Source organism: Poecile atricapillus, chromosome 2 (genome assembly GCF_030490865.1).
Source record: "Poecile atricapillus isolate bPoeAtr1 chromosome 2, bPoeAtr1.hap1, whole genome shotgun sequence".
Lineage (NCBI taxonomy): Eukaryota > Metazoa > Chordata > Aves > Passeriformes > Paridae > Poecile > Poecile atricapillus.
Window position 1 is genome coordinate 18,060,728 of NC_081250.1, and position 23,774 is coordinate 18,084,501.

General features: G+C 43.8%; 1 protein-coding gene across 5 annotated transcripts; it reads right to left on the reverse strand.

The window, feature by feature from the left end:
- Positions 1 to 7,604: 7,604 nt before the first annotated feature.
- On the reverse strand, positions 7,605 to 22,565 carry MSRB2 (methionine sulfoxide reductase B2). Of its 5 annotated transcripts, none has more exons than XR_009277027.1 (8): positions 22,343 to 22,565; positions 22,087 to 22,264; positions 20,999 to 21,105; positions 19,975 to 20,051; positions 15,915 to 16,062; positions 13,380 to 13,435; positions 11,171 to 11,338; positions 7,605 to 7,957 (listed from the first exon to the last, which is right to left on the reverse strand). XR_009277027.1 is itself a non-coding variant. In XM_058833565.1 (7 exons), exons 2-7 carry the CDS (start codon positions 22,193 to 22,195, stop codon positions 11,320 to 11,322), a joined length of 516 nt encoding a protein of 171 aa, XP_058689548.1. In that variant the 5' UTR covers positions 22,196 to 22,264; positions 22,343 to 22,565; the 3' UTR covers positions 10,519 to 11,319. The 5 variants fall into 5 exon arrangements, 2 of the variants coding, with proteins under 2 accessions (XP_058689548.1, XP_058689547.1); XR_009277026.1 differs by lacking the exon at positions 7,605 to 7,957 and adding an exon at positions 8,633 to 9,738; XR_009277025.1 differs by lacking the exon at positions 7,605 to 7,957 and adding an exon at positions 8,633 to 9,743.
- Between the last annotated feature and the right edge of the window lie 1,209 nt (positions 22,566 to 23,774).

Consider the following 23,774-nt stretch of genomic DNA (forward strand, 5'->3'; position numbering starts at 1 on the left):
CTCAACCCCCACTTCTAAATGCAGTTATGGTTTTGTCCAGCCCAGATTTAGACATTTTTTGGCTCCCTACTGGTCCTACTGGTCCTCCCCTACATTCTTTGTTGTTTGTTGATCACCTGCCTCTCACTAGACCAGGAGCCTTGGGGCTGTGTGCCCAGCACCTACAACTTAGGCATTGCAAAACCACATCTCTGCATCCATTAGCCCTGAGGCTTTTATCTTTGTGGCAAATTATTAACCCAGTCAGGGACATGAAAAACATCTACACAAGGAGATGCATTTCCTTTGGAAGTTGTCCAGACATTGAAAGTACTGTTTTACTTAGTCTGGTAGCTCTTCTCCTGCGCTCACTTCCAGGAGGCATGGGAGAACATTGTTCATTCCACTCTGTGAAAAACTTTCTCACAACAAGGATTGTTTTCATGTCTCCTGTGAATTATCTTTTCCTGAGACTAAGCAAATCCATATCCCTTCAAGTGTGCACTTTTTAAACATATTAATATTTTTATGGTGTTTGCTGCTAATTTCCCTGTAGCAGTTCTTCAAGTGTAGTGTCCAGTGGACACTGTACTTAGGCTAAGCCTCACCAGTGCCAAGTAGAGCAGAATAATTACCTCAGTGTTTTACCCAAAACACTGCTGTTAGTGGACCCTCAAAAAGACATTTGTTTTTCTGCATCTGCATTTTGCCTAGTGCATAGTTCACAACAGCCAGCTGATCCATTCCTGCACCTCTGCTGCCTTATCAGTTTGTGCTGGTTTTGCAGTTATTCTTCATTTCACGAATCATGCATTTGATCCATCTTTTCTCCCAAGATTGCATTTTGTTCTTGTCTTATTACAGTGCAGTTTATTGATTTCAGGCAAGCTCTCCAATCTGTGAAGATCAATGTGAGTCCCAATCCTGTTCTCCAAATCAACCTCTCTCAGCCATTGCTCTCAGCACTCTCTTTCCCTGTAGCCTATTTATTGTTGAAAACATTGGAGATGCAACAGACACCTGCAGCACTCCACTTGGCACATCCAGCTTCAACAGTGAACTGTGGATGAGCACTTTTGTATGATTTAAATATTATAAGCTCATTCCAATCCCTAATTTATTTACATCTCATTAAATGGTTTTGTTTATAAGAAGAGTAAAGGCTTTGGACACTAACAGAGTTGACATATATTACATCTATGTTTTACACACTGGGCTAATTAGTTCTTCAAATAAGGACAGTGAATTAATTTGAAGTGATATGTTGATTAATCCATGCCGATATGTTTTACTGCCTTCTTATCACTTATGTGCTTACAAATTGATTAATAATTGACTCTCATTATCGTGGTTACGCTGATGGATTTATACTTCCCAGGACCCTCTTTGCTCTTTTTTAGGCTTGTAAACACATGCCTTGGGCATCAATGTGCTCAAGCAAGTCACTTAGGGTGTGAGTCCTCATTAACTTCATCCAGTCAAGAGCTGGACACTAATTAGGAGAGGGATTCAGTCCCTCACACAGAGCAATGACATACATGGGCTAGTACTGTGTAAAGTACTACATAGTGTCCAAAACTTGGGGCTTGCAGATTTGACACACAATGAACAGGAGACCTGTACCTTTCTGGGGGCTCAGCTGGAACTTTCATGCAGGCTATGAATGTGGGATACCCCAGAACATTCAGAACGGGATAGGACATCTGCCTCTATGTTCAAGTAACTTTCCCCCTAAGTATAAGGTGTTCATTAATAGTCAAGGGGAAAAATGGATGCAACAAACCACCTTCAGGAGGGAAGGTGGAGTCTGGTGGCCATTGAAGATGCCACTCTTGGTTCACTGGCAACAGAAGGAACTGAAACAATTTACCTGCAAGTTAAAGGACTAATATTTAGGCAGCTACAGGTTTCTCAAGGCATGCTGCCATTTAAATGATTCAAAAGCCTAGCAGAGGTTTTGAAGCACTCAAGCACCTCTCATTCAGTCTGATTCATACTTAGTCTGGCTGATTTTACAGCACTACTGAAGATACGCCATGTAGGAAGCTAATTACTTCAAATTACCTCTAGACCATCTTTACATGCTTATAGGTCTTTAACAACTATGAAGAGAACCTGCACTGTTTAAACTTTAGGTTGGGTGTTTTTGTTGATTCAGAGGAATCCAGGGTTTTATAGCTCAGCCCTACCTATTAAATGCAGAAAACAGCCTTTCACTCACTCTCAGGTGAGGATAACCAGTGGAAAGCTTGCAGGGCACTCTGATCTGTGGTAACAGAGCCACATGCACCCAAGGCAGATGCATTCAGTAGTACAGACTGTGAAGCTGGAAATTTGCATGAGCTGGGGTAACACCTCCTTCCAAATCTACAGACAGGATACAGGTGGGAAGACATGCCTAACATAACAATATGCAATCAATTTGGAAAACAGTATCACATCAGAGGACATATCTTTATATATATATATATATATTTTTTTTTTTTTTTTTTTTTCTCTCAAAACCTCTTCTGGACATAGCTATTCCCAAAGTTGTGTGAGCACTGCAAATGTCCTGCATGCATACAGTCAGGCTCATCTGATACACAAAGTCTTTATGATCAATTATAGCTTAATGAATGAATGAATAAATGACATGGAATATGTGTGAGAAAAGGATAGCTTGAGAAAGCAGCTTCTCCATCATCTGTGCCTTTATTTGCAAGCTGTCAGAAACCTGTAGGAAAAGTTCCATTGCCAGTATCTTACAGGCTGTTTGATTTAATCCATGCCTGCATCGGCTTCCCAATAAACAGAGCCAGCAAGGACTTATCAGATCCAAATGAGCTGCTGCAATTTCCCACCGCAGCATGGGGACTGAACCTGAATTACCCTAGGCCACCTGTCCCCCCTCACCACTGCAATGTACAGTAGAGGGATTTAGGCCTTATTTGTAGTCTTTTGTCTGCAGCCTCGTTGTTTGGGTGGGGCTGCACCTGTTCATGGCGAGTGGGAATCCCTTAATTATGGCTGTGGGACTGGGCAGTGAGAGCTGGCCCTGCGCACTGGCACACAAAGGCTTAGGGCAATGCGTGTGAATTCAGTGCCCTCTTTCTGCCATGCCAGCATTCGTTGCAAATCCTCCATAGGTCTTCACGGCTCAGCTGCATTCCCAGGGCTTCTGCCTGGTGTTTCATACACCAGATTGTCCTCTCTTTAGAGGGCAGAGATGCTGCTTCCCTTTATTTTGGATCTCTGGGGACTGCAATTGTTTAGGAAGAGCAGCCAAGAGACAATAACACATTTTAAGGTGTACTTTTGATTATAACATTGCCAATTCTTTATTGTTATCAGATGCAAATGGAGTTTACCTGGTGATTTCTTTGAACGGTCGCGTTAGTAACAATAGCTTGAGCTACAAGACACATCCAGGTTACACACTCTAAGGAGTCCTCAGAGATGCTGTTATGCACAGTGTCAAGACAGGCTGGGGATGGACAGAGTGAGGACAGCCCTGCCCAGAGGGCTTGGGGGTGTTGCTGGGTGAGAGGCTGGACATGACCCAGCCACGTGCACTCACAGCCCAGAAAGCCAAATGTGTCCTGGGCTGCATTAAAAGCAGCGTGGACAGCTGGTCAAGGGACGCGATTCTGGCCCTCTATGCCCCTCTGTGAGACCCCACCTGCAGTGCTGCATCCAGTTCTGGAGTCCCCAGTGCAGGCAGGACATGGACCTGTTGGAGCAAGTCCAGAGGAGGCCATGAAGTCTTTTAGTGGGATGGAACACTTCTCCTGTGAGGAAAGGCTAAGAAAATTTGGATTGTTCAGGCTGGAAAAGAGAAGGTTGACTTTATTGTGACCTTCCAGTACCTGAAGGAGCCTACAAGAAAAATGGAGAGAGACTATTTACAATGGCATGTAGTGTTAGGACAAGAGAGAATGGCTTTAAGTTGACAGTAGGTTTAGTTTAGACTTTATGAAGAAATTATTTACTGTAAAGACAGTAGGCACTGGAAAAGGTTTCCCAGAGAAGTTGTGGATGCCCCATCTCTTGATGTGTACAAGGCTGAATGGAGCTCAGAGCTACCTGGTGTAGTAAAAGGTGTTCCTGCCCATGACAGGAGGGTTGGATCCTTTAGGTCCTTTCCAACCCAAACCATTCTACAATTATACAACCCCAATCTCTTCCTTCGCTCATTCCAGCTACCTGCTGAAACCCCTGTCCATGCCACATCACTTCAGTGGGTACCTCATTCCCTTTCTCCCCTGCCCTGTGCCTGGAGTCACCATCTTTTTTTCCTTCTTCTCCTTCCCTACCCAAGATTTGCTCCTCTACATTTAAAATATTATGTCTCTCACCAAATGCAAACGGAAAAGATGCCGGTGGCACGACCAGCCTCTGCTTTTTAATTCCAGAGGCAAATGCCACACAGAGTTCTCAAGACTATAAATAAGTTTGTGCCTGGATTGCGGTCCGGGATGGAAGTGTGACCTGTTCAGAAGGAAACTATGATGTACCTGACTGTAAAAACAGACCAAACTTCCGTTAAGTGTGAACATAGGCATCCCCAAAACTCACAACACAATAGTTTATTCCAGTTTTTTCCAGGCCAGCTCTCCAGACTCCCCATGGGAAAAGCCGGCCGGGAGCGGGAGCCTCGGGGCTCTGCCGCCACCTCGTGACGCCGCTCGGAGCCGGCCGGGAGCGGCGCTGGGACGGCTCCACCGCCTGGAACACCGCGATGCGACTGAAACAACCCTGAAAAACACAAGTTTGCTCTCTCCCTAGCTCTAGCTGAGAATGGCCTTTCATTTGCTGTGCCGCTGCCCCGTGAGCTGTCCGCCTGCGGCCGCAGCCCGGCTGGGCGATGCTCTCACATTCAGAGGCCCGCACTCACATTCAGTGGGGCTGCCAACCACTCCAGTGAAGAGTAAAGGGCTTAACTGGTGCTCCCTCCGTCTCGTCACAGCACCTGGACACCCCCTGCTCCCCTCGCTCCGCGGTAGCGTGCAGATGAGGGACCATCCCTCCGTACCTTCTTTGAACCTGTTGTAACAGCCACGAGGATAACTAGGGTTGAGAGCCAGCTGTTGCTGGGCTTATATGACAAATGAGAGATTCAGATGTAAGATTGATAGTAATTAGATTGCCACCTGCTATCGCTTTAATCCGTATCCCGGATTTTTAATTGTTAAGGGGGGGCGGGGGCAGTTGGCACATGAATACGTGAGGACTATCTTGTAAGGCACAAAGCATTAGGATTGTATCCCAGGCATCATAATTAGGGCTGCATGGTTTTTGGTTTTAGACTCCACTGTGAATTTTGGCCTAATTTTTCAACATTTTCCTCCTGAGTTTTCTAGGACTTACGCACTCCTTCCTTCCATCCATCAGTTTGGTTTTTTTTTGTTTGTTCGTAGCAAATGCAGACAATTTCATTTTGGGCTTGGACAGCACTTTCCGGTTTGGCTTCCTGACAACCTTCTTCATCAAGCGGCCTGCATTCATTGGCATTGTGTCTGATTTTCATCAGGTTCCTCTCTGAGGCCTATTCCTCCTGGCTGTTACCCAGGTGAGCAGTCCTGCTGCAGTCAGTGATTAGCTGTCAGTAAGCAGTACTTAAACAGATCTGTAGGGTTGGGGCTTACTTCTTCCCCCCTGCTTTGGATAGCACCAATCTACTTTCAAGTCACGCTTCATCAGAAAAAGAGAGCACCAAGAATTTTGAAAGGTTTGCTATCAGGTTCCACAAAGGGATATGCTTGGGAGGAACACGTTGGTTTTGTTGGAGAGACACAGAAAATAGACTATGATTTGCATAAGGAGCTGTGAGAGAACTGAATGAGAGGTCGAGGGAAGGGGTTTCATTGACTTCAAAGAGTATTGGATCAGATTCATGCAGACCATCTGCAACTTCCTTTGATGCACCAGCAAACTGGAGATAACAAACCTCTCTTCTCTATATGCCCTGTGTAGGGCTTTTTGTGAAGAAGGACTTTGAGCCTGGCAGTGGCACAAGCTGCTCTTAGAAGAGAAAGTAGGTCCATAGAATATGTTTGGGGGAAGCTGTTTTTTCGAGGTGATTGAATGTTGCAGCATGTTTGAAAGCCAATGTACCCTAGAGGTCACTGCAGTCATTTGAGTCGCAATGAGTTTCGAGGGAAAATCGGCAAAACACTTTGGAATATTAGATTTATTTGAGCTGACTCTGAGTAGTCATTGTCCATCTCTCTCCAAAACCACCCAAGGATAAGCCACACTTCCACAGAGCAGGATCCCAAAATTCCAATCTGTTACCTTTCTCAGACAGAATGTCACCCCCCTCATACTACACCCTCCACCTCATATTCCCACCTACTCCCTCTACCACACCTCACCCCGTGAGGTCTTCCTGCTGTGGAAGAATCTCATAATCCAATCTCATCATCCCAATCTCATCATCCTGTCTCTGTCACATCTCCACAGCACACACAGGCTGCCCCCCTCACCCTGCCATGGTTCCATCAAATATCTTTGTTTGCCTTTCTCCATCCAGAAGAGTGGTTCTGATGGCAGATAGGGACAGGTCCTTGCAGTGGTTGCCACAGGCTGGGAAGCTGCCACGAGCACAGCTGTACACTTCTGATCATCTGTAGTTATCTGTGGAGAGGTGCTTAAGGGACTTTCTTACATATTGTGGTATGGGTGGAGTGGAGAAGTTTTATTGCCTCTGGAGAAGTTCATCTGCTTCCTCCACTAAGGCAACGTTTATCAATTGGCAATTTCTGGCTATTCTTGAGACAGGTGTAGAGCAAGAAGGTGAAATTTTGCAGAAAAGATAAATTGGAACAAGGGTAATAGAAGTAAAAATAGAAACAGGATCAAAACACTAAGCCACCATAAGTATTTCTACAGCCCTTTTTATCTGTGTATGTCAAAAAATTTCCAAGAGCTAAAAGAATCAAGCCTCTCAGCAGTGCTTACACACTAGAAAAACACAATTTCTTTCACCTATTGCTTAACTGCTGTCATCCCTGAATTAGGAGAGAGAAGCTGCTCACTGCTCAAGGCAACGATGCCTCATGATTTAGGGTATGAGAGGGTAACTTAAACTGCAAGACAAGGCAGCATTTAGAGTTGGCCAGGCCACTGCCTTACAAAAAAAAGCCATGGATCTTTAACCACCAAGTGGTCAGGCCCTCAGTTTGACGTCTCAGCTGATAAAACAGGAAAGGTGAAAGCAGGGGCAGAACCAATCTTTTAACAGCTGGCTATAGGAGAAGACAAATTTGTAAACTGTAAGAGGGACAAAGAAAAAACATTTACCCCCCGCTTTTAATAGAGATTCATTCATAAAACTTAAGTGAGGGCTACAAGGTCATAGAAAGTTACATGTGATCCAGTTTTGGAAAATGTGCTTCTTACAGACTAAGCCCAGAGGCAGAGGCTATTTGAGCTATTGCCAAGGAGAAGTGTCATGGAGGCCCCTTTTTTCCTTCTCTGGGGGCCTAAGGAAACTCCAGCTAGACATATTGTACATGACAAGGTTTAACAATCTTTGTTCATAATGGATCCAAGCGTGAATACCCAAGTGCATTCAGGAGAGGCCCAGGACTAAGAGGTAAAATGTAAAGCCTGAAATAGGGAGGGAACATTTTCTGGATTGAGATAGGGTCATTCTTGGGGCAGTGAACGTATGCGGGTTCATTTTGCACCTGGTATTCTGATTAACAGTGAGGTCAGTCTCCTGAACTTCCCAAGCATGAGCACCTGCTTCTAGCACTGCTTATATCCTGCCCTTCACAAGGCTTTCTCCTTCAGTAATTCCAGAAAATGCATAGGCATCCCCTGTCTGTTGACATTCTGTTGTTGAATTTTATTGTTGTCTCTGTCAGAACCATCCCCAAGAGAATTTCACACCAGGGAGGATTGATGTCAGCCTTCCCATTTCTAAGAGCTCACAAACTGTTCTTCAGCTGATATCCACCAGCTTTGACGTCATCCTTCAGTGCTGACTCCTCTGAAAAGGAAAACATGAATTCTTGTTGTCCCTGACTCCAGCACCTTTCCTCTGTGTTGCCTTTGCCTCTTAGAAGTTGGGCAACAGTTGCTGTTCTTGCCAGTTCCTTTTCCTGCTATTACAAGATGTCTGGATCCATCTTTTGATCTTCCACAAATGACACCTGAACAAAGATGATCTGGCTGTGGTCCACATCGCTACATCTCATGCATCAGTAGTACAACAGGGCAGCACAGCCTTTGTTTCCTGAGTTAAGCAGGCTGTGCAAGAATTCCTTATGACTTTATTACCATCTTTTTCCTGATTTCTGTGGCAGCTCCTCTTCCACTGGGGAGTTTTTCTGGAAGTCGCTTCGTAAGTGTTGTCAAACTGGGTGTGCAAAGCAGGCGAGCAGAATGAGCACAGACGACGTTTGCTCTGGCAGGGGATGCAGCCCCGGAGCCCGCAGGGAATCAAACCCCGGAGCCCGTAGGGGATCCAGACCCGGAGCCCGAAGGGGATCAAACCCCGGAGCCCGCAGGGGATCCAGCCCCGGAGCCTGCAGGGAATCAAACCCCGGAGCCCGCAGGGCATCCAGCCCCGGAGCCCGCAGGGGATGCAGCCCCGGAGCCTGCAGGGAATCAAACCCCGGAGCCCGCAGGGGATCCAGCCCCGGAGCCCTCAGGGGATGCAGCCCCGGAGCCTGCAGGGAATCAAACCCCGGAGCCCGCAGGGGATGCAGCCCCGGAGCTGCCGGCCGGATCCCGCAGTCCCCTCCCGCACAGGCAGGGAGATGCTGACTCGGAGGTGGCTGCAGGACCGTGTGCTTGCTCCCCTCTCGGGCACCAAGAAGAGAGAACTGAGTATGGAGCTAGGAGGGTTCGGGCACAAGGTAAGGGTGAGAATAGTCAAAGCCAAAGCCCAGGGAGGAGGAGCGAGGAAGGATACCACAGAGCAGTAAAAAAAAAACCACACAAAAAAACCCCACCACAACAAAAGAGAAGAGAGTAAAAGGGAGTGCAATAATGGGCATGCATTTCTCTTTCTTCTGCCCTGTGGCAAGCTGCCAATCTCTTCCACACAAATTCCTCAGTGCTACTAAAACCAGTCCCCATGGACACACCTGCCTTGAGACAAATTCTTTTAGTCTTGAAAAAATCTGGGCACTTCTTCAATAAAGCGCTTTGCTTTTAAACTGCTTTGCCTTTGTGAATTTTGGCAGCAGCTCACACTTGCAGAGCTTTTGAGAACCCTTTCTGTAATCAGATTTCCCTGCCCTGCCCCAGGGGACTGTGGGCGAGTCACTTCCCGCAGCTGTCCCTCAGCTTCCAGCTCTGTGACTGTGGCTCACCACTACCTCAAAGGGCTGGGGCGAGGCATCATTTGTGTGTGAAGAGCTGTGAAATCCATGAGGGTGACGGGTGCTGAGCAGTACACGACATGCTGTGAGCATAGTGTTACCATCAGCTCATCACTCGGGTATGGCAGGAGGTGGGGCAGGCACCCGAGTATAGTTTAAAACACTTCGCTGCCCAGTGCAAAACATCATAAAGTGAAAGAGGAGGCAGTAGAGTCATGTGGTGACAGGACTTATTTCTTCTACACATTTGGGCCAAGGTTTACAACCAGAAAACACGAACATGCTTAGGAGTATTATCTAAATGCTCAGAAAAGAAGAAAAACTCAAGCTGAGACTTCCAGTTTCTTCTCAAGCAGGCCATCTCCTGAGCCACCTCATGCTGGAGGTGTTTAGGGGTGGCAAAAATCTTGTATTTTCACAGACAATACTCTCTCTTCTTTTCCTGTTCTGACCAAACACAAGCATAAAAAAGAGTCCAAGTGATTTGCAGCATGGTGCAACAGAAAAGAGCATCACTACAATTCTGTGGATACATGGCTAAAAAAATGAGCATTATGTTTTCTGCCCATCCTGATTTTCTTCTGAGTGAGGTTTCTACTAATATAAGAATAACCTGCTCCTTCTTTCCTATTTTCTCTCTTTCCTTTTCTATAATTTCTAACCAAACCATTACCACATTTGCTCTGAGAAAGAGGTCAAGTATTGCTCTTTATGAGCCAAGTTGCCTGTGTTGGCTTAGATTTGGTTTTAATACCATAGCTGGAAAACATATGCTAAGTTTACCTCCTTTTTTTGGCAATTTATACCCTCTCCCCCATAAACAATCAATTACCAAGACAAGTTTTGAAAAAGTAGGGTCTGAAGATAATGGATGCTATCATGAGTCATGCAGTCAAATTTTGGCTTGGCTGCAAATTTAATTTGAAGTCTTGAGCAAGCCAGTTAAATTTTTCTCATCAAGTCTTCCCTCATCAGAAGTGGGAATAGTTACTTGCCTTGAAGAGATCTAAGAAAGTCATTAAATTGTTTATTCAAGATGTAAAAAATCTCTTAAGAATTATGTAGAAACCTCAATTAGGATTTATAAAAAGGCTATTTAAAAACAATGGGATAAAAAGTAGCACCATTGAAACTAGTTAATTAAATAATCATGGTAGAAACTCCTCAGATATGAAGAATGGAACATAAATCTCCGGTTGCCTGGCAGAGTATATTCCACTCAGAAAAGCAACTTCTCTTTATTTACTATGATGGAACAAAGTAATTGCAGATATCTGAGGAAATTCTTGTAGCCTATGATACTCCTGGATACCGCCTTCCATTATTATTCATCTTTATTTTTCATAATACTTTGGGCCTTTAGCTGGGATCTGTCCTGGTGTGGTTGGTACCACAGACACAGAAGTTAATGAAATGCACTGCCCCAAAGGGATTTTGGTCAGAGATCCCAAATGTCCAACAGTTTACATCACACTGAAAGGTGATGTGCCACTATGATTTTACACACGTAGTCAAATTTTCCCCTTTTCCCCTATTTCATACAAAGCAAACAAGGCTGCTTATCTCAGTGTCTGGTTCCCTCCTCAGTGTTTGCTTGGTGATATACCAGTGCAGCGCAGGTCAGGTGCTGTTCTTGGCGCTATGGATCTGCTCACGTGATTATGTATCAGTAACATTGCACAAGCTGAACTGGGCCTTCCAGGACTCTTTCCTCAGGTCATCCTGCTCTATGAGTGAGGAGGCACAATCTGCTGCTTACCCCAAGCATCCAGTTACATACAATGATCTTTGGAGGTGTGAAATAAACGTGCTCTCTGCTCTGGCAAGCTCCTTCTGAGTAGTAATTAAGTAGTAAGTAGTAAGGACTAACTTACCAGTTTACTAAGGCCTGATCTCCACCAACCATGTCTATCCATCCAAGCTACTAAACTGTGTGTGGTTTGCACAGAGGTCTGTGTGGATACTTGTTTTGTCAGCCTCATGGTCTGTTTTGTTTGTATGGCACTTTCATTAATAAAAGGTGTCAGTGAGACCTGGGATCTCTGGGGACGGGAAAAAGAAACAGGTATTTTCAAATAAAGCAGCCAGTTTTGTTCTACTTTAGGCAACTTGCAGAAGTGAGGAGCACTTCCATTGGTATCCCAGCCAAAAGTCACTCTTCTTAAGGCAGGTGCTTGGCTTCTCCCACCAGCACTTAACTGAATACCAGAGTCCTCACAGGAACACCTTCCCCCTTTCTGAGAGAATCCTCTCCTGCTAGGAAACACAAGGAAAGAAGGCTGCCTGATTAAAGAATGCCTTTAAAGGTCAAATAACCTTTTCAGTAGTTGTGCAATAGATTTTAAGACAAACAAACATACAAAAAAACAATGGATGAAAGTATATCAGGATAAGGGGGCACATGAATTCAGATACTGCAAAGGCAGTGATTTCTTTACAACCTGTGAAGACTCTTAACAGCAGAGACCTGAGTAGGTTGGGCATGCACAGCCTGGTCAGAGCAGACAGAAAATACAGCAGGTGATACAGGTTGCAAGGGCAATGCTGACAGGCAGAGCATGATGAAGCACATGCAGCATGTTAGTGCTGTTAACAGACACCTCTGATGGCAATGGGACTGTCACCTGCTGTGGCACTACATAAAAACAGAAGCACCAGGTGTTGGCTTCACTTGTGCTGCTTCACACCTCTGGTGGGTTTTGTGCCATTCTGGTTTAAGTTGGCTGTAGCGATTATTGTAGATTTGGATTTGTAGCGTTATGATGTCAGGGAATTGTAGAGTTCCCTTGTAGAAAGCGGAAGAGAATGAAAAACCACAGAGCTCCAAGACAGAAGGAGCAGAAGTAAATTCAGTGCAGTAGAGGTCCATTTTCTGAAGACATTAAACAGCTTTAAGACTACACTAGTAAATGAACACACCCTTTTTATCACTGGGGCAACTAAAGTGGGGAGAGTGGAAACAGGCTGTTATAGGTAAAGCCAAATGAGATGTTGCCTAGTAACTCTCAGCAGGGAAGCATTTAAACCCAGCCAGTTTAGTAAGGCTGATGTTCTGAGTCAGAGATTATTTTCTCTGGAAAAAATTCTGAAGGAAGGAAAGCTCAATTTAACAGACAGGATATATTTTGCTGTTAGGGCAAACCGTAATGACAGCTCTTAAGAGAATGCAAAAGTATTTACAAACTTGTACAAGGAAGAACAGACAAGGCATCAAAAGCAATGCTTTACCAAGCCTGGTTTTTGATACTGATTTATTTCCCCCATATACAGGAAGTTCCATAGTAATTTTATTTTTTGATTCTGAAATACACAAGTGATAACAGAAGTCTGAAAATATTACACAAATCATTACATTATTATCATATAATTGCTATAAGAGATGTTTCTGGAGCAAACCCTATTTCAACTCTGCCATTGGACACAGAATCAAAATAATTGATTTAAAAGAAGAAAGACTCCATCTCTCCACTGGTTCCATTGCCTGAAATAGTTTTAATTAGGTCCTCCTTCAGGACTTTGCTTTTATGGGTTCACAGAAAAGTCACTTGGCTCAGCTAAAGGTCTCTCACATCAGGGGGAAAAAGACCCCTCAGACCTTATTTGAAGATTCATGTTATTTTTGCTTCTCTTTAGAAGGTTATGATGATTTTACAGAAGTATAAGCTTTGCCATGATCAGCCATGTACATCTGTGTTCCTGAATACCACAACTACTGCTCAGAATAGGCAGTCAGGTTCAGGAGAGCACCTCATTTCAGCAGCCTCCTACAGTTAATGATGATACCTGTGAATGTGAACTACTGCACAGATTTATTCTTTTTAATTAAAAAAATACAATAAGCAGATCAACATGCCATGGTAACTATGAAAAGACAGACTGCCAAAGAGTTACAACAAAAATATGTATTTTATCAACAATGATAACAGCTGGAAAACAAAGCTACTACAGCATAATTACTAAAATTTGAGTTTTTCACAAGCATGCTGTATGAGCAGAGAAAGAACGTTCTGCAAGCCAGAGAAAGCCACTTCTCACTGCCCAGAGCCTGATTTGAAGTTTAATGAAATGCTGTTGATACAGAACCTCTGCCCAGAAGGTTTGGGTCCATCATCAAACACATGGCCTAGATGGGCATCACACTGCAACAGAAATTATTACCATTTTATTATTGTATTGCTACAGTATAACAAAATCATTTAGGCTACAAAAGACCTCTCATTCATAGAGCCCATCTTTGACTGACCACCACTATGGCACTAACTGCCATATCCAGTTGTTTCTTGGACGCTTCCAGGGAAGGTGACTTCACCACCTCCCTCAGCAGTCCATTCCAATGCTTAACAACCCTCCTCATAAGGAAATTCCTGCTGATGTCCAGCCTGAACCTCCCTGGTACAGCCTGATATCCCGTCCTCTCGTCCTGTCTCCAGCTGCTTGGGAGGACAACCCCCACCTGGCTGCACCCTCCTGTCAGGCAGTTACAGAGAGTGAAAAGGTCACCCGTGAGCCTTCTTTTCTCCAGGCTAAACTCCCCCAGCTCCCTCAGCTGCTCCTCATCAGATTTGTGCTCCAGACCCTTCACCACCTCCATTGCCCTTCTCTGGACTCTCTCCAGTACCTCAATGTCCTTCCTGAACTGAGGGGCCCAGAACTGAACACAGAACTCCAGGTGTGACCTCACCAGTGCCGAGTACAGGGGGATGGTCACTGCCCTGGTCCTGCTGGCCACACTGTTGCTGATCCAGGCCAGGATGCCATTGGCCTCTTGGCCACCTGGGCACTGCTGGCTGATGTTCAGCTGCTGTTGAGCAGCACCCCCAAGTCCTTTCCCAACTTGCATCTTTGCAGCGACTCTGCCCCAGCCTGTAGCACTGCAGGGGTTGTTGTGAGCCAAGGGCAGGACCAGGCACGGGGACATGGCCTTGTTGAACCTCAGACCTCTGGCCTCTGCCCATCAATGCAGCCTGTCCAGATCCCCTGCAGAGCCTTCCTGCCCTCCAGCAGGTCAGCACTCCCACCCAACTCAGTGTGTCTGCAGACTGACTGAGGGGGCCCTGGATCCCCTCACGTGGATCATTGCTGAAGATACTGAACAGAAGTGGTGCCAGCCCTGAGCCCTGGGGGAGCACTGCTGGTGACCAGAAACCATTGTCATTGCATTATTACCACTGAGATTATGGACCAACATTATGCTGGTACCTACTGTGTTATCCTGAATTAAGAAACTTTCATTATTAAATCACTGTTGAGTTGTGTGAGTGAGAGAGTCCTTGGGAGTGACAAGGAATCAGATCTTGTCAGTGGGCAAGTATCTGCCCCCAAACAAGCAGATCCCAGAAGTAGACCCCAGAAGGGAAACAAAGGTGCCAGCAAGTATAGGAAATAAATGAGAGTATTGGACAACTCAATATATCATGAAAATTTCAAAATAATTAATAAGTCACTGTAGGTCATTCTCACAGATCAACTGAGTATTCCCCTCTCAAACTACTAAGGTGAAAAAATCAGACACAGTATAGCTATCAGTGACATTATAAAATTGGAAGGCCTTCAGCTGGGGTTCTTGAAGGTGCTTGCTGCATATGGCTGCAAATGTGAACTCTTCCAAGATAATGCAGCAAATTCCTGTTACGTTTGCAGATGTGCCTAAGCCTGTTGCAAGCACACTGAAGGACAGCATTAACAATCTTAACAGTTTACAAAAAGACACACGCATACATTAAAAAACCCAAATTCAAGATACAATTCATTAAATTCAATCACATACTTTTATACCTTAACAAAAGTAAGAAACAGATTTGGGAAGAAATGGTTAAGGGTGGCAGTTCTTTAGAAAAAGAACCTGGGTATTACAGCAGGTAAATAAATGTGTGCCTGTGTAATATGGTCTGTGTAAAGGTAAAGCTGTAAGAACAGGAACACCATTTTTAACACACCTGAACAGCCTCTAACCCCTGCTGTAGGCTAGGCCAGCTGCAGTGCTATGTCCAACCTTGCAATCTACTTCAAGAAGGAAAAGGGTCAACTGGGAAGAATGCAGAACAAAGCAACAGAATGATGAGCACACTAAAAAGCACTGCATAAAAAGGAACTGGACGTTTCTAGTCTAGAAGAGATGACTGAGGGAGTCAAAATAGCAAGAAAAAATAGAAGAGTGGCTTCTGTGAAGCCAAAGGAATCCACAGAAAATAGCTGTGGAGATGCAGGGCACAGCCACCACCCAGCAGGGCAAATAGTAATGGCTGCAAATGGCTTTAACGGCTGGTGTCTCAACCTCTGCATATTTTAACATCTACAGCAAATATTTAGCAAGACTGAATGAGGAAGAACTGTCCCTGTGACGGGCCAAATGTATGGACCCTATTCCAGAGTTTCTTCTACCATCTCTTGTCACACCTTGCAGCATACCTTGAGTAAATTTTCTGTCTGAACTAAAGCCTTTGGCTATACATACACATTGCTTTCCCCAGTCACATACTTTTCTTCAACCCAGACTGAGAAACAATGGCTCCAGTAATACTGTAATTCTTACTGCTGCATTTAGGCAGATTCATTCATGAGCACAAAGAGAACATATCTGCTTTGCATCTTTGTGTATCATCTACAAAATAAACATACCTGTTTGCAGATGACTTCAGTTCTAGTTAGCCCCAGTGAGTTATCTGGTCGTCTCAGGATATTGGTATTACTTTCATCTCCATCACAAGTACCATAAGCCTCAGAAAAAGATGGCCATCCAGTCCCAGAATTGTACTTCTTCTCTGAGCTATAGTGGAAACCAGATCTTCTTGTTAATTAATAACAGAGATGTTACAAAAGAGTCTCCTTCTATTAAGAATATTGGCTCAATTGCCTCAGTCCTGTGTTGTACCAATATTAAAAATATTTGGAACAGTAGAAGTTTTCTCATTGGCATCAAACTGCTGGAAACTCTTTTCCAAAGAGAATTCTCAATCAGCTCATAACAGGAAATTTTGCTTCACTGTTTCTATTTCAATGACAGTTTAGTATTTTATAAAGCTTAGAAAAGTTTAGGGGTTTTTTCTGACAATTATGTTATACTAACATTATGCTATAGTGTTTAGCTGAATTACACCTACAGAGTTGCAATCCAGCAATCTCACTGAAAAGAGTTTACAAGAAGAAATAAAGAATGGACAAAGGCTGGGCTGGCCCACCAGACCAGGCTCGTGCCTGATGATGATAGAGGCTTTGTCTTGCAGTCAGCCATCAAGCTGGTTTGGAAAATCAAACAGGGCCTTGCTCAAACCATCAATCAACCAATGACAAATCTTCACAGCACAAAGATCTACCTTTCCCGAGAGAAAATTGCAGCCATAAGAAACAGCACAACATACTGTCAGCTTGTGGGTGCCTCCTGTTAACATCCAGGGTGACCAACACTGTTCAGTTACGTATTAAAACCTGGAGTGTACTGGTAAATATGATCAGAAGATGTTTTAGGGATTTGGTACAGAAATGAGATAATCCCTCCTGTTTAAAATTGTGCAAGATTTGACAACAATATGAACCTTCTCTTATCAAAGAGGAACCTAGCATGAGTTAGAACAAGAAATTATATGATTTATAGGTTCACATACTTCTCAGATAAGCGGTCTGGAGACTCACCACAACCATTTCCTGACAATTTCTCATGTTTTTTTCACAGTTTCACAAACCCAATGCTCTTACTGGCATCTAGTGGTGGATGGAGACATCAGCACCACTAGCAGCTCTTGCTCTTCATACAAATTGAAACCTTAGTTAGGACAGAATTTAAAACAATGTATGTAATATATATCATGTATATATTGGTGGGTTATTCACACGGTGAAGAAAAATCTGAAAATCTTAATTGCAGAGTCATTTAGAAAGATAAACAAACTGAACAAAGCTTAAAAAATCCAACTCAAAGAACAGTGCATAAGTCAGCATTTTTATAATCATCTGTACGGGGCTGTCATTGAGTAACACAGCAGTGGAAATAAAAGAGGATTTGCTAGCACATAATGACCAAAGGCTAGTTTTCGTGTGGGCTGTTGCTTAGTCATTTACATCAATGCACAAATAGCCATGAGAAATGCTCTCCTTCCCCTCCTCTCCGTAAAACTGGAGAGAAATAGGACACAGCAGAGGAGTAGCCTGCTCTGAAGCAAATGCAGTTTGCAGACTCTGTGTTTGTACATCAAGGTCCATAGGGCTCCTGTTTCTTTCCAGCCAAAGGCTCCCTGTTTTCCCTGCCACAAAACCACATAAACACCGTCCCTATCAGCCACAGAGTCCTCAAGAATGACCGGGGGGGAGTCATACATGAGTCCTGAGCTTCCCTGACATACATCTGTTCTGTTTCTTTTCTATCAAAACTCTATTTTTTTTATTTTTTTTTTTTTTTGGATACAGGAATCGTTATGTTTATTCACACATAGATACAAATATAGTCTTTGAAAACCCATAGAGTCAAGGAAGGTCTTTAACACTATGGTGGTTTTGAAACTGACCGTGAAAGACTGTCTCTTCCATACTGCTCACAATACTTATTTTAGATGTTTTCCACTGCTAAAGGAAAAGTCTTTTGAGCTGTTAAACTGGCTCTTAACAGAAATGGTCTCTGTGTGGTTTTATTAACAGTAATGTCACTTAGATTCTCTAATAGAAACATTTTAGTACCCAAAAATATTGCTGTTCAAGTTCATATTTGTCCTTTGAAGTATTTCACCACTTAATTTATGGATAAATGGACTTTCCCTAAACATATGCATTAGATTAGACCTCGACACACCATTCCTCCAGCACATGCCATTTACTTTGATCCCTATTTCAGTCATCCTGGATGGAATCCAGATAATTCTAAAAAGTGCTTTTTGTTGTATGAATCTCAGCTGTAGGTTTATGGTTTGATGAAGGTTTGAGATTTCATTAAAGCACCACAATTTGCTATCTATAAAGGTTAGGGGTTTGTTCCATGTATTTCCAGCTCTTTCAAATGTATATTTGGTAGCAGAAGGTAATAAATTCTGGTACAAATGTATACACATATGTTTCAAAGAAGGGAAGAAACAGCTCATGTTTACCTGTAGCTAATGAGCTAATGCATTTGAAAAAAAAAAATAAAAATTAATGCACTAGGAAATAAATATGATGGATGAATCTCTCCTCTCATCCAATACCATTTCTCCCCCTCATTGCTTGTGTTCTCAACAGAATAATACCTGCATGGAAAATATATTTTCAGATGATTTCTCACATTTAATAGTTCCCAATTTTCTTACAAGGCTTTTATTTATTTTTTTTTTACTGAAAGCTTGGCTTTTTTGGCCTGTGAAGCTTAGCATTATCTTGTGCTGCAAAGAAAAGTGCTTATATTCTCTGGGAGCTGAATAGTGCAAAGGGCAGCCTGACTGGTTATACTGCTATTTTGTTACTAGTTTAACAACAGAAGCAATTCCCTCTAGTGCTTGTCTCCCTTCATGTTGGCATGTCAATATCAATGATGCTGAAATTGAAGGGAAATCTGAAGGAATGGAAGGAACTCTTCCACAGTTTATTAATTTACAATTTCTCTAATTTACCTGAATTTTCCAGAGGTGTTTTTAGGTTTTATATTTATCTTCAGGATATTTTGTAGTGCTGAGCTAACATCACAAATGAATTTATTTAGAACTGTTCATAGCAAACCTCTACAGGAAAGTATACATTTAAGCAAATCCATGTTTGCATAACAGTAGTTTTCTGCACTTGACCAAAGAAAAACTAATTGTAATTTACACAATTATAATTTAATTACTTAGTTTAGGTTTATTTTCAACACATCCATTGCATTTCCCTCTCCTTTCTTACTATCCAGATCTCTTGATCTGTAGCATCCCATGTGAAGTTCTGATCTGTGATTCATCCTTTAAATCAGCTACATTTCATTCTCAGTTGGGAATAAATAAGGGCTATTTTCTAGACCAAAAATATGAGAAACTGTCCTTCCTGGTTCAGTTACAGAGAACAGAACACCCTCTGCACATTCAACTCCAAGGCACTCTATTTCCTTTTACTTAGATGTTAATGAAGTTGCAAAATATATAGTATTGTAAAGAGCACAGAGGTTAACTGTGCAATCATTTGCAGCCAAGCTTTAAAAAGTAGATGTAAACAAAAAGGCAAGAATAGTGGAATTTAATTTAGGGAACAAGGAAGGGGTGGGGGTGAAGAGAAGGTCTCAGCTGTAGTGTGAGGGACCCAGCAATAAAAACATCACAACTGTAGACAAAGGCAGACCAAGGTCTCTCCAGCCCAGCAGCATGAGTGGCAGAAGACAAGTATGAAAGAGCACAAGAACAGAGCAAACACAATGATACTCATGCATAAATACATGTATTTTGCAGCAGATTGTGGCTTAAGGACCTTTTAAACAGAGAATTATTATCAACCAGAAAGAAGTCTCAGGAGAAACAGGCAGACTGCAGTGTAACAGCTGTGTGCTGGCCACTGGCAATCCTCATCAGCTCAAGGAAAAGGCATACCATGTATCTGTGTTACCACAGGCACCCTGGAAGACTTACACACAGCACCTGGGCACAAGGGGATGGTTCTTCTAACCAACATTTTCCATGCCATTCATAAAAAGACATTGCCCTTCCTGCCACAATCAGTACATGTTAAAGATGCTGTGAAATCCAGAGGATGTTACCTGAAGAGGGGGGCATTGCAGCACACGCAGCAGTATATTCCTGATTCTGTGTTATTCAGATAAATCCCACTGAAAGGCTTTTAAAATAGGAAGGAAAAAAGAGCAGTTAATAATGCAGGTCTTTAAAAGCTCACCATCTGGAAGAAGCATGTAGGAATCAGATTCAAAACAGGAGAAAAACCATAAAAAGGAGGCTTTGCAGGGGGGCTTTGAAGAACAAACATTAGCAGCCCAAAGAAATGAAGGGGAGTTTGCCTTTGGATTAGTAGTGAAGACTACCCCCTACTCCCACAGACTTTGAGACCAGTCAGATGCATAAATCATCCAGGTACCAGGAACAGAGTCGTGACCTCCAAGAAACTGGTGAAATGTGCAGGATCCCAAAGGCCAGGGCTCTGCTATGGACTGCCACAACTTTAAAATGGCTTTACAAAGGGGCTCTCCTCCTTCCTGCATGGTCTGGTATGGGATCCTTATTTTACAGACATGAATTTGGGCACAGTTCACATGGTACATGCTCTCCATGTGCAGAAGTCCTGGCTCTGGGCTAGGGACAACCAACACTCCACCCACAATGCTACCTGGCTTCCTTCACAGAAGGAGGAAACGTGGGTGGGTGATCTGGTACCTGAGGGAGAGCCCATCTCCTGAAGGAACTGCTATGTTCAAGATTTACATGGATAATCTATATATGGTCATAAAAAGGATAAAAATATGATCTCCCTGTCCTCTGGAGGGGCCTCTACTCCTACCACACAAACAGTTGATCTGGCAGCAATGTATCCCAGGAAAAAACCCAATAAAATATGAAAAGAATGCAGAACGTTTTTTCATCTGCAAAACAGTCTGGGTCAGAACAAAATCCATCCTGTTCCGTATGTTGAGTCTAACTTTCATCCACAGGAAGGCAGGGGAAATCCTGTGAAGAAACTGAGTGGTGACAGCTCCCCAAGGCAGTTTTTTTCTGTGCCCAGCAGTCAGAGGAGATGGCTCACTCTTGGATAGCATTAGCACTTTCACTCACCGGTTCAGTTCCTTTTTCTCGTGTAACATAGAATTGCTCCGGAGTCAATTTTTTTTTCCAGTCTGTAGCAGCAGCTGCTTTAGCTTGTTTAGTGAGGGGGCCAGGGTCTTCAATTAGATATGGAAATATAATTTAGTAAGATAGCTTAGATTCCATTGATGCTTTCCATCATGATCTCAGTCCTCCCAAAGTTTCTATGGGTACAGATGAAGCACAGAGGGCAGTTCAGGGACATGAGCAGGGGCAAGCGCAGGACTTTGCATCTGCTTTCCATTTGATGTGCTACATCCAGAGAGCAGCTCCAGCAAACCACTTGGGAAGGCTTGTAAAGGAAACAGGCACCTATGACCCAAGGTACCACCCACTCCCCCAGCGCAGCCCTCTGCCTTGGCACAGGATAACTGCTGGTCTGCCAGGGCTCCTTCTTCTTCCCTGGGGATCACTAAAAGGCTTAGTAAACCTCTCGGAAACCCTCAGAAACTAGAAGTAATGTTCATCTGTGGGCTGTAGAACATTGGCAACTTCCACAGGCCCCAGTGACAAGTGATGTTAAGAAGGTGGACTGGAAGAAAGCAACACCTACAACCCAAGAGAAATGGGGATATAGTTAAGTGAAGGACACACAAGAGCAGAGCAGAAGTCACCCATTGTGGTGCAACCAACAAACCTTCAGCAACATATCCTGTGAGCCTGTACACACCAAAACCACTTATGGTGGTATGGGATTGGTAAAGAATTAATAGACTGGCTGAAAAACAGCAAGTAAAATAGCTTAGTATGTTCCCAATCAAAAAATCTGAGGTGGGGAGCTACCTCCTAGCCTGTCTCCTATCAGCACAGGATCCTTGAAAAACAATCAACTCCTGAGGAATGAATGCTTGCCTGCATTCATCTCTTGCAAGGTAGAAGTGAGACCGGGCGGGGGAGGAGCAGGGGGAAATGAATTTGAAAATTATAGTTTAACCAAAAATACCTAGAGCTTAACCTGCCAGCTTAAGACAAAACCCTACAGCATGCTAATGCAGTCCTTCCTAACTGGCCAGAAGACGGCGAGCACGGGGATGCCCTCTCCCCCCGGCGGCAGGTACCTGTGCCTCTGTGCGCAGCGCGGGCGCAGCCGGCGCTCGGCAGCGGGGAGCGGAGCAGGGGGAGCAGGCGGCAGCTCCCGAGCATCCTCCCGAGCGGACGGGCCGCCATTGCGGCAGGGCGGGCCCGGGAAAGACGCCGGCCTTGTGTAATCCCTCCGTTCCACCTAAAGAATCAGACCTCATAAAGGCAATGAATAAAGCACCCGCTTAAATGCCGATGCAGCATTTGCAGGTAAAGGTTTCAATCACTTCTTACCGAGAGGCAAAGAGACCAGCTTAAAAATGAGCACTCACTGCAGCCGTAAATATAACAAAGTCCTGTTGAGATATTTGCTTACAGCCATTCCAGGCTGTTTTTAAGGAGAACGGGTCTGGTATTTGCATGTAAAAGCGCTCTTGCTGTCCTAGACGCGCATTACAGGCATTGCTCTCAGCGCTGTTGATCGAGGAATGGAGAAGGGGCTGTGCCAGCTGAGGGTTTCCTGTTTTCATGGGGTGATTTGCAGTCACAGCTGCCTTGGCTTGGCCTATAAATATACCTGTAATAGGATACGCGTGTTAGTTTGGCAGCCCACCCTTAAAAGGTAGACCTGAACACGAGTTACTTTCCCAGGTTAAGCCTTAATGCTACTGTTTGTTTTTCTTCCAATTCTGATTTGGAATTAGCTCATCATTTCAGAAGGATGTGGAAGGAAGTTTTTTGATTACATTGGATAACAAAGCTAATAATGATGTTTAATTCAAATTTACTTTCTTTTAATCTAATTCTTCTAGCCCAGTTCTAAAATTAAACCAAAAAATAGTCTTGTGTGATCAGCCCTGTATATATACATTTGTATTGAACCATCCTTATGCCTAAGACAGTGAGTTCCATGGTAGCTGAGGACATCCAACACAGCATCTGATCAGTACCATGGCTGTAATCACTGCCTCTGCTCGGATCCACAGAGTATTGCACCAAAGGATAGATATCAGCAAGGCTCCTGTGTGGTTCAAACACTGTCTGCAGTGGCAGGGGGAGCAAGGCACACAGCTGATTTATGGCTTTGTCCTGTGTAATAAGACTCAGTGGAGTGAAGCCAGACTACCTGGATAAAAATCCTGGGGTGTGATGCCTGTGAGTCCTCAGGACTGTGACTCATTAGGAGAGCAGTACTGCTGGCAGGGAGGAGAGGGCTTTGCCACTCCACTTTGGTGCTGGCAGAAGGCAGCATCCATGCTATAGGCAGAGGTTCAACATTTTTCCATGTTCAGCCATTTCGGGAACTGATGATCCTGTGATGTTTCCTAACACTTTCTAGCTTACCCCTATGGCATCTTATATCAGTCATGGTTTAGGAGGGAGTTGGAACATGTTAGGGAGCCTTTGGTGAGGAGAGACCCAATCTGACACTTCCCCAGTTCTGGCAAGTGGCTTAGGACTAGAAAGTGATAGCAGGTGATGGTGTCACTCCTGGCTTCTGTCACCAGTTCAGCTGTAGAAAAGAGGCATTTCTCCTACATTCCTGGTCTTAACCTTGTTCAGATGGTGTTTGCTCCTGAGGAGGACAGGTAATCAATAGAGTTCTCCCTGAATTTTCTGAGAAATGAAGGAGGGTGAGAGAAAGTGGTTAGTCCTGAAACTTGCAGGTTTTCATGTGATTGACATTGATTTAACTGGTGCTTTTTTAAAAGACAAAATTAAATAA

Bases quoted from the DNA above. Each gene is read 5' to 3' on its own strand.
- MSRB2 (XM_058833564.1), bottom strand. From the start codon at position 22,195: ATGGCGGCCCGTCCGCTCGGGAGGATGCTCGGGAGCTGCCGCCTGCTC. The intron at 20,052-20,998 runs GTGAGTGAAAGT...CTATTTTAAAAG, and splicing joins GAGAAAAAGGAACTGAACCG to CCTTTCAGTGGGATTTATCT. The intron at 13,436-15,914 runs GTATGTTTATTT...TTTCTGTTGCAG, and splicing joins CTGAAGTCATCTGCAAACAG to TGTGATGCCCATCTAGGCCA.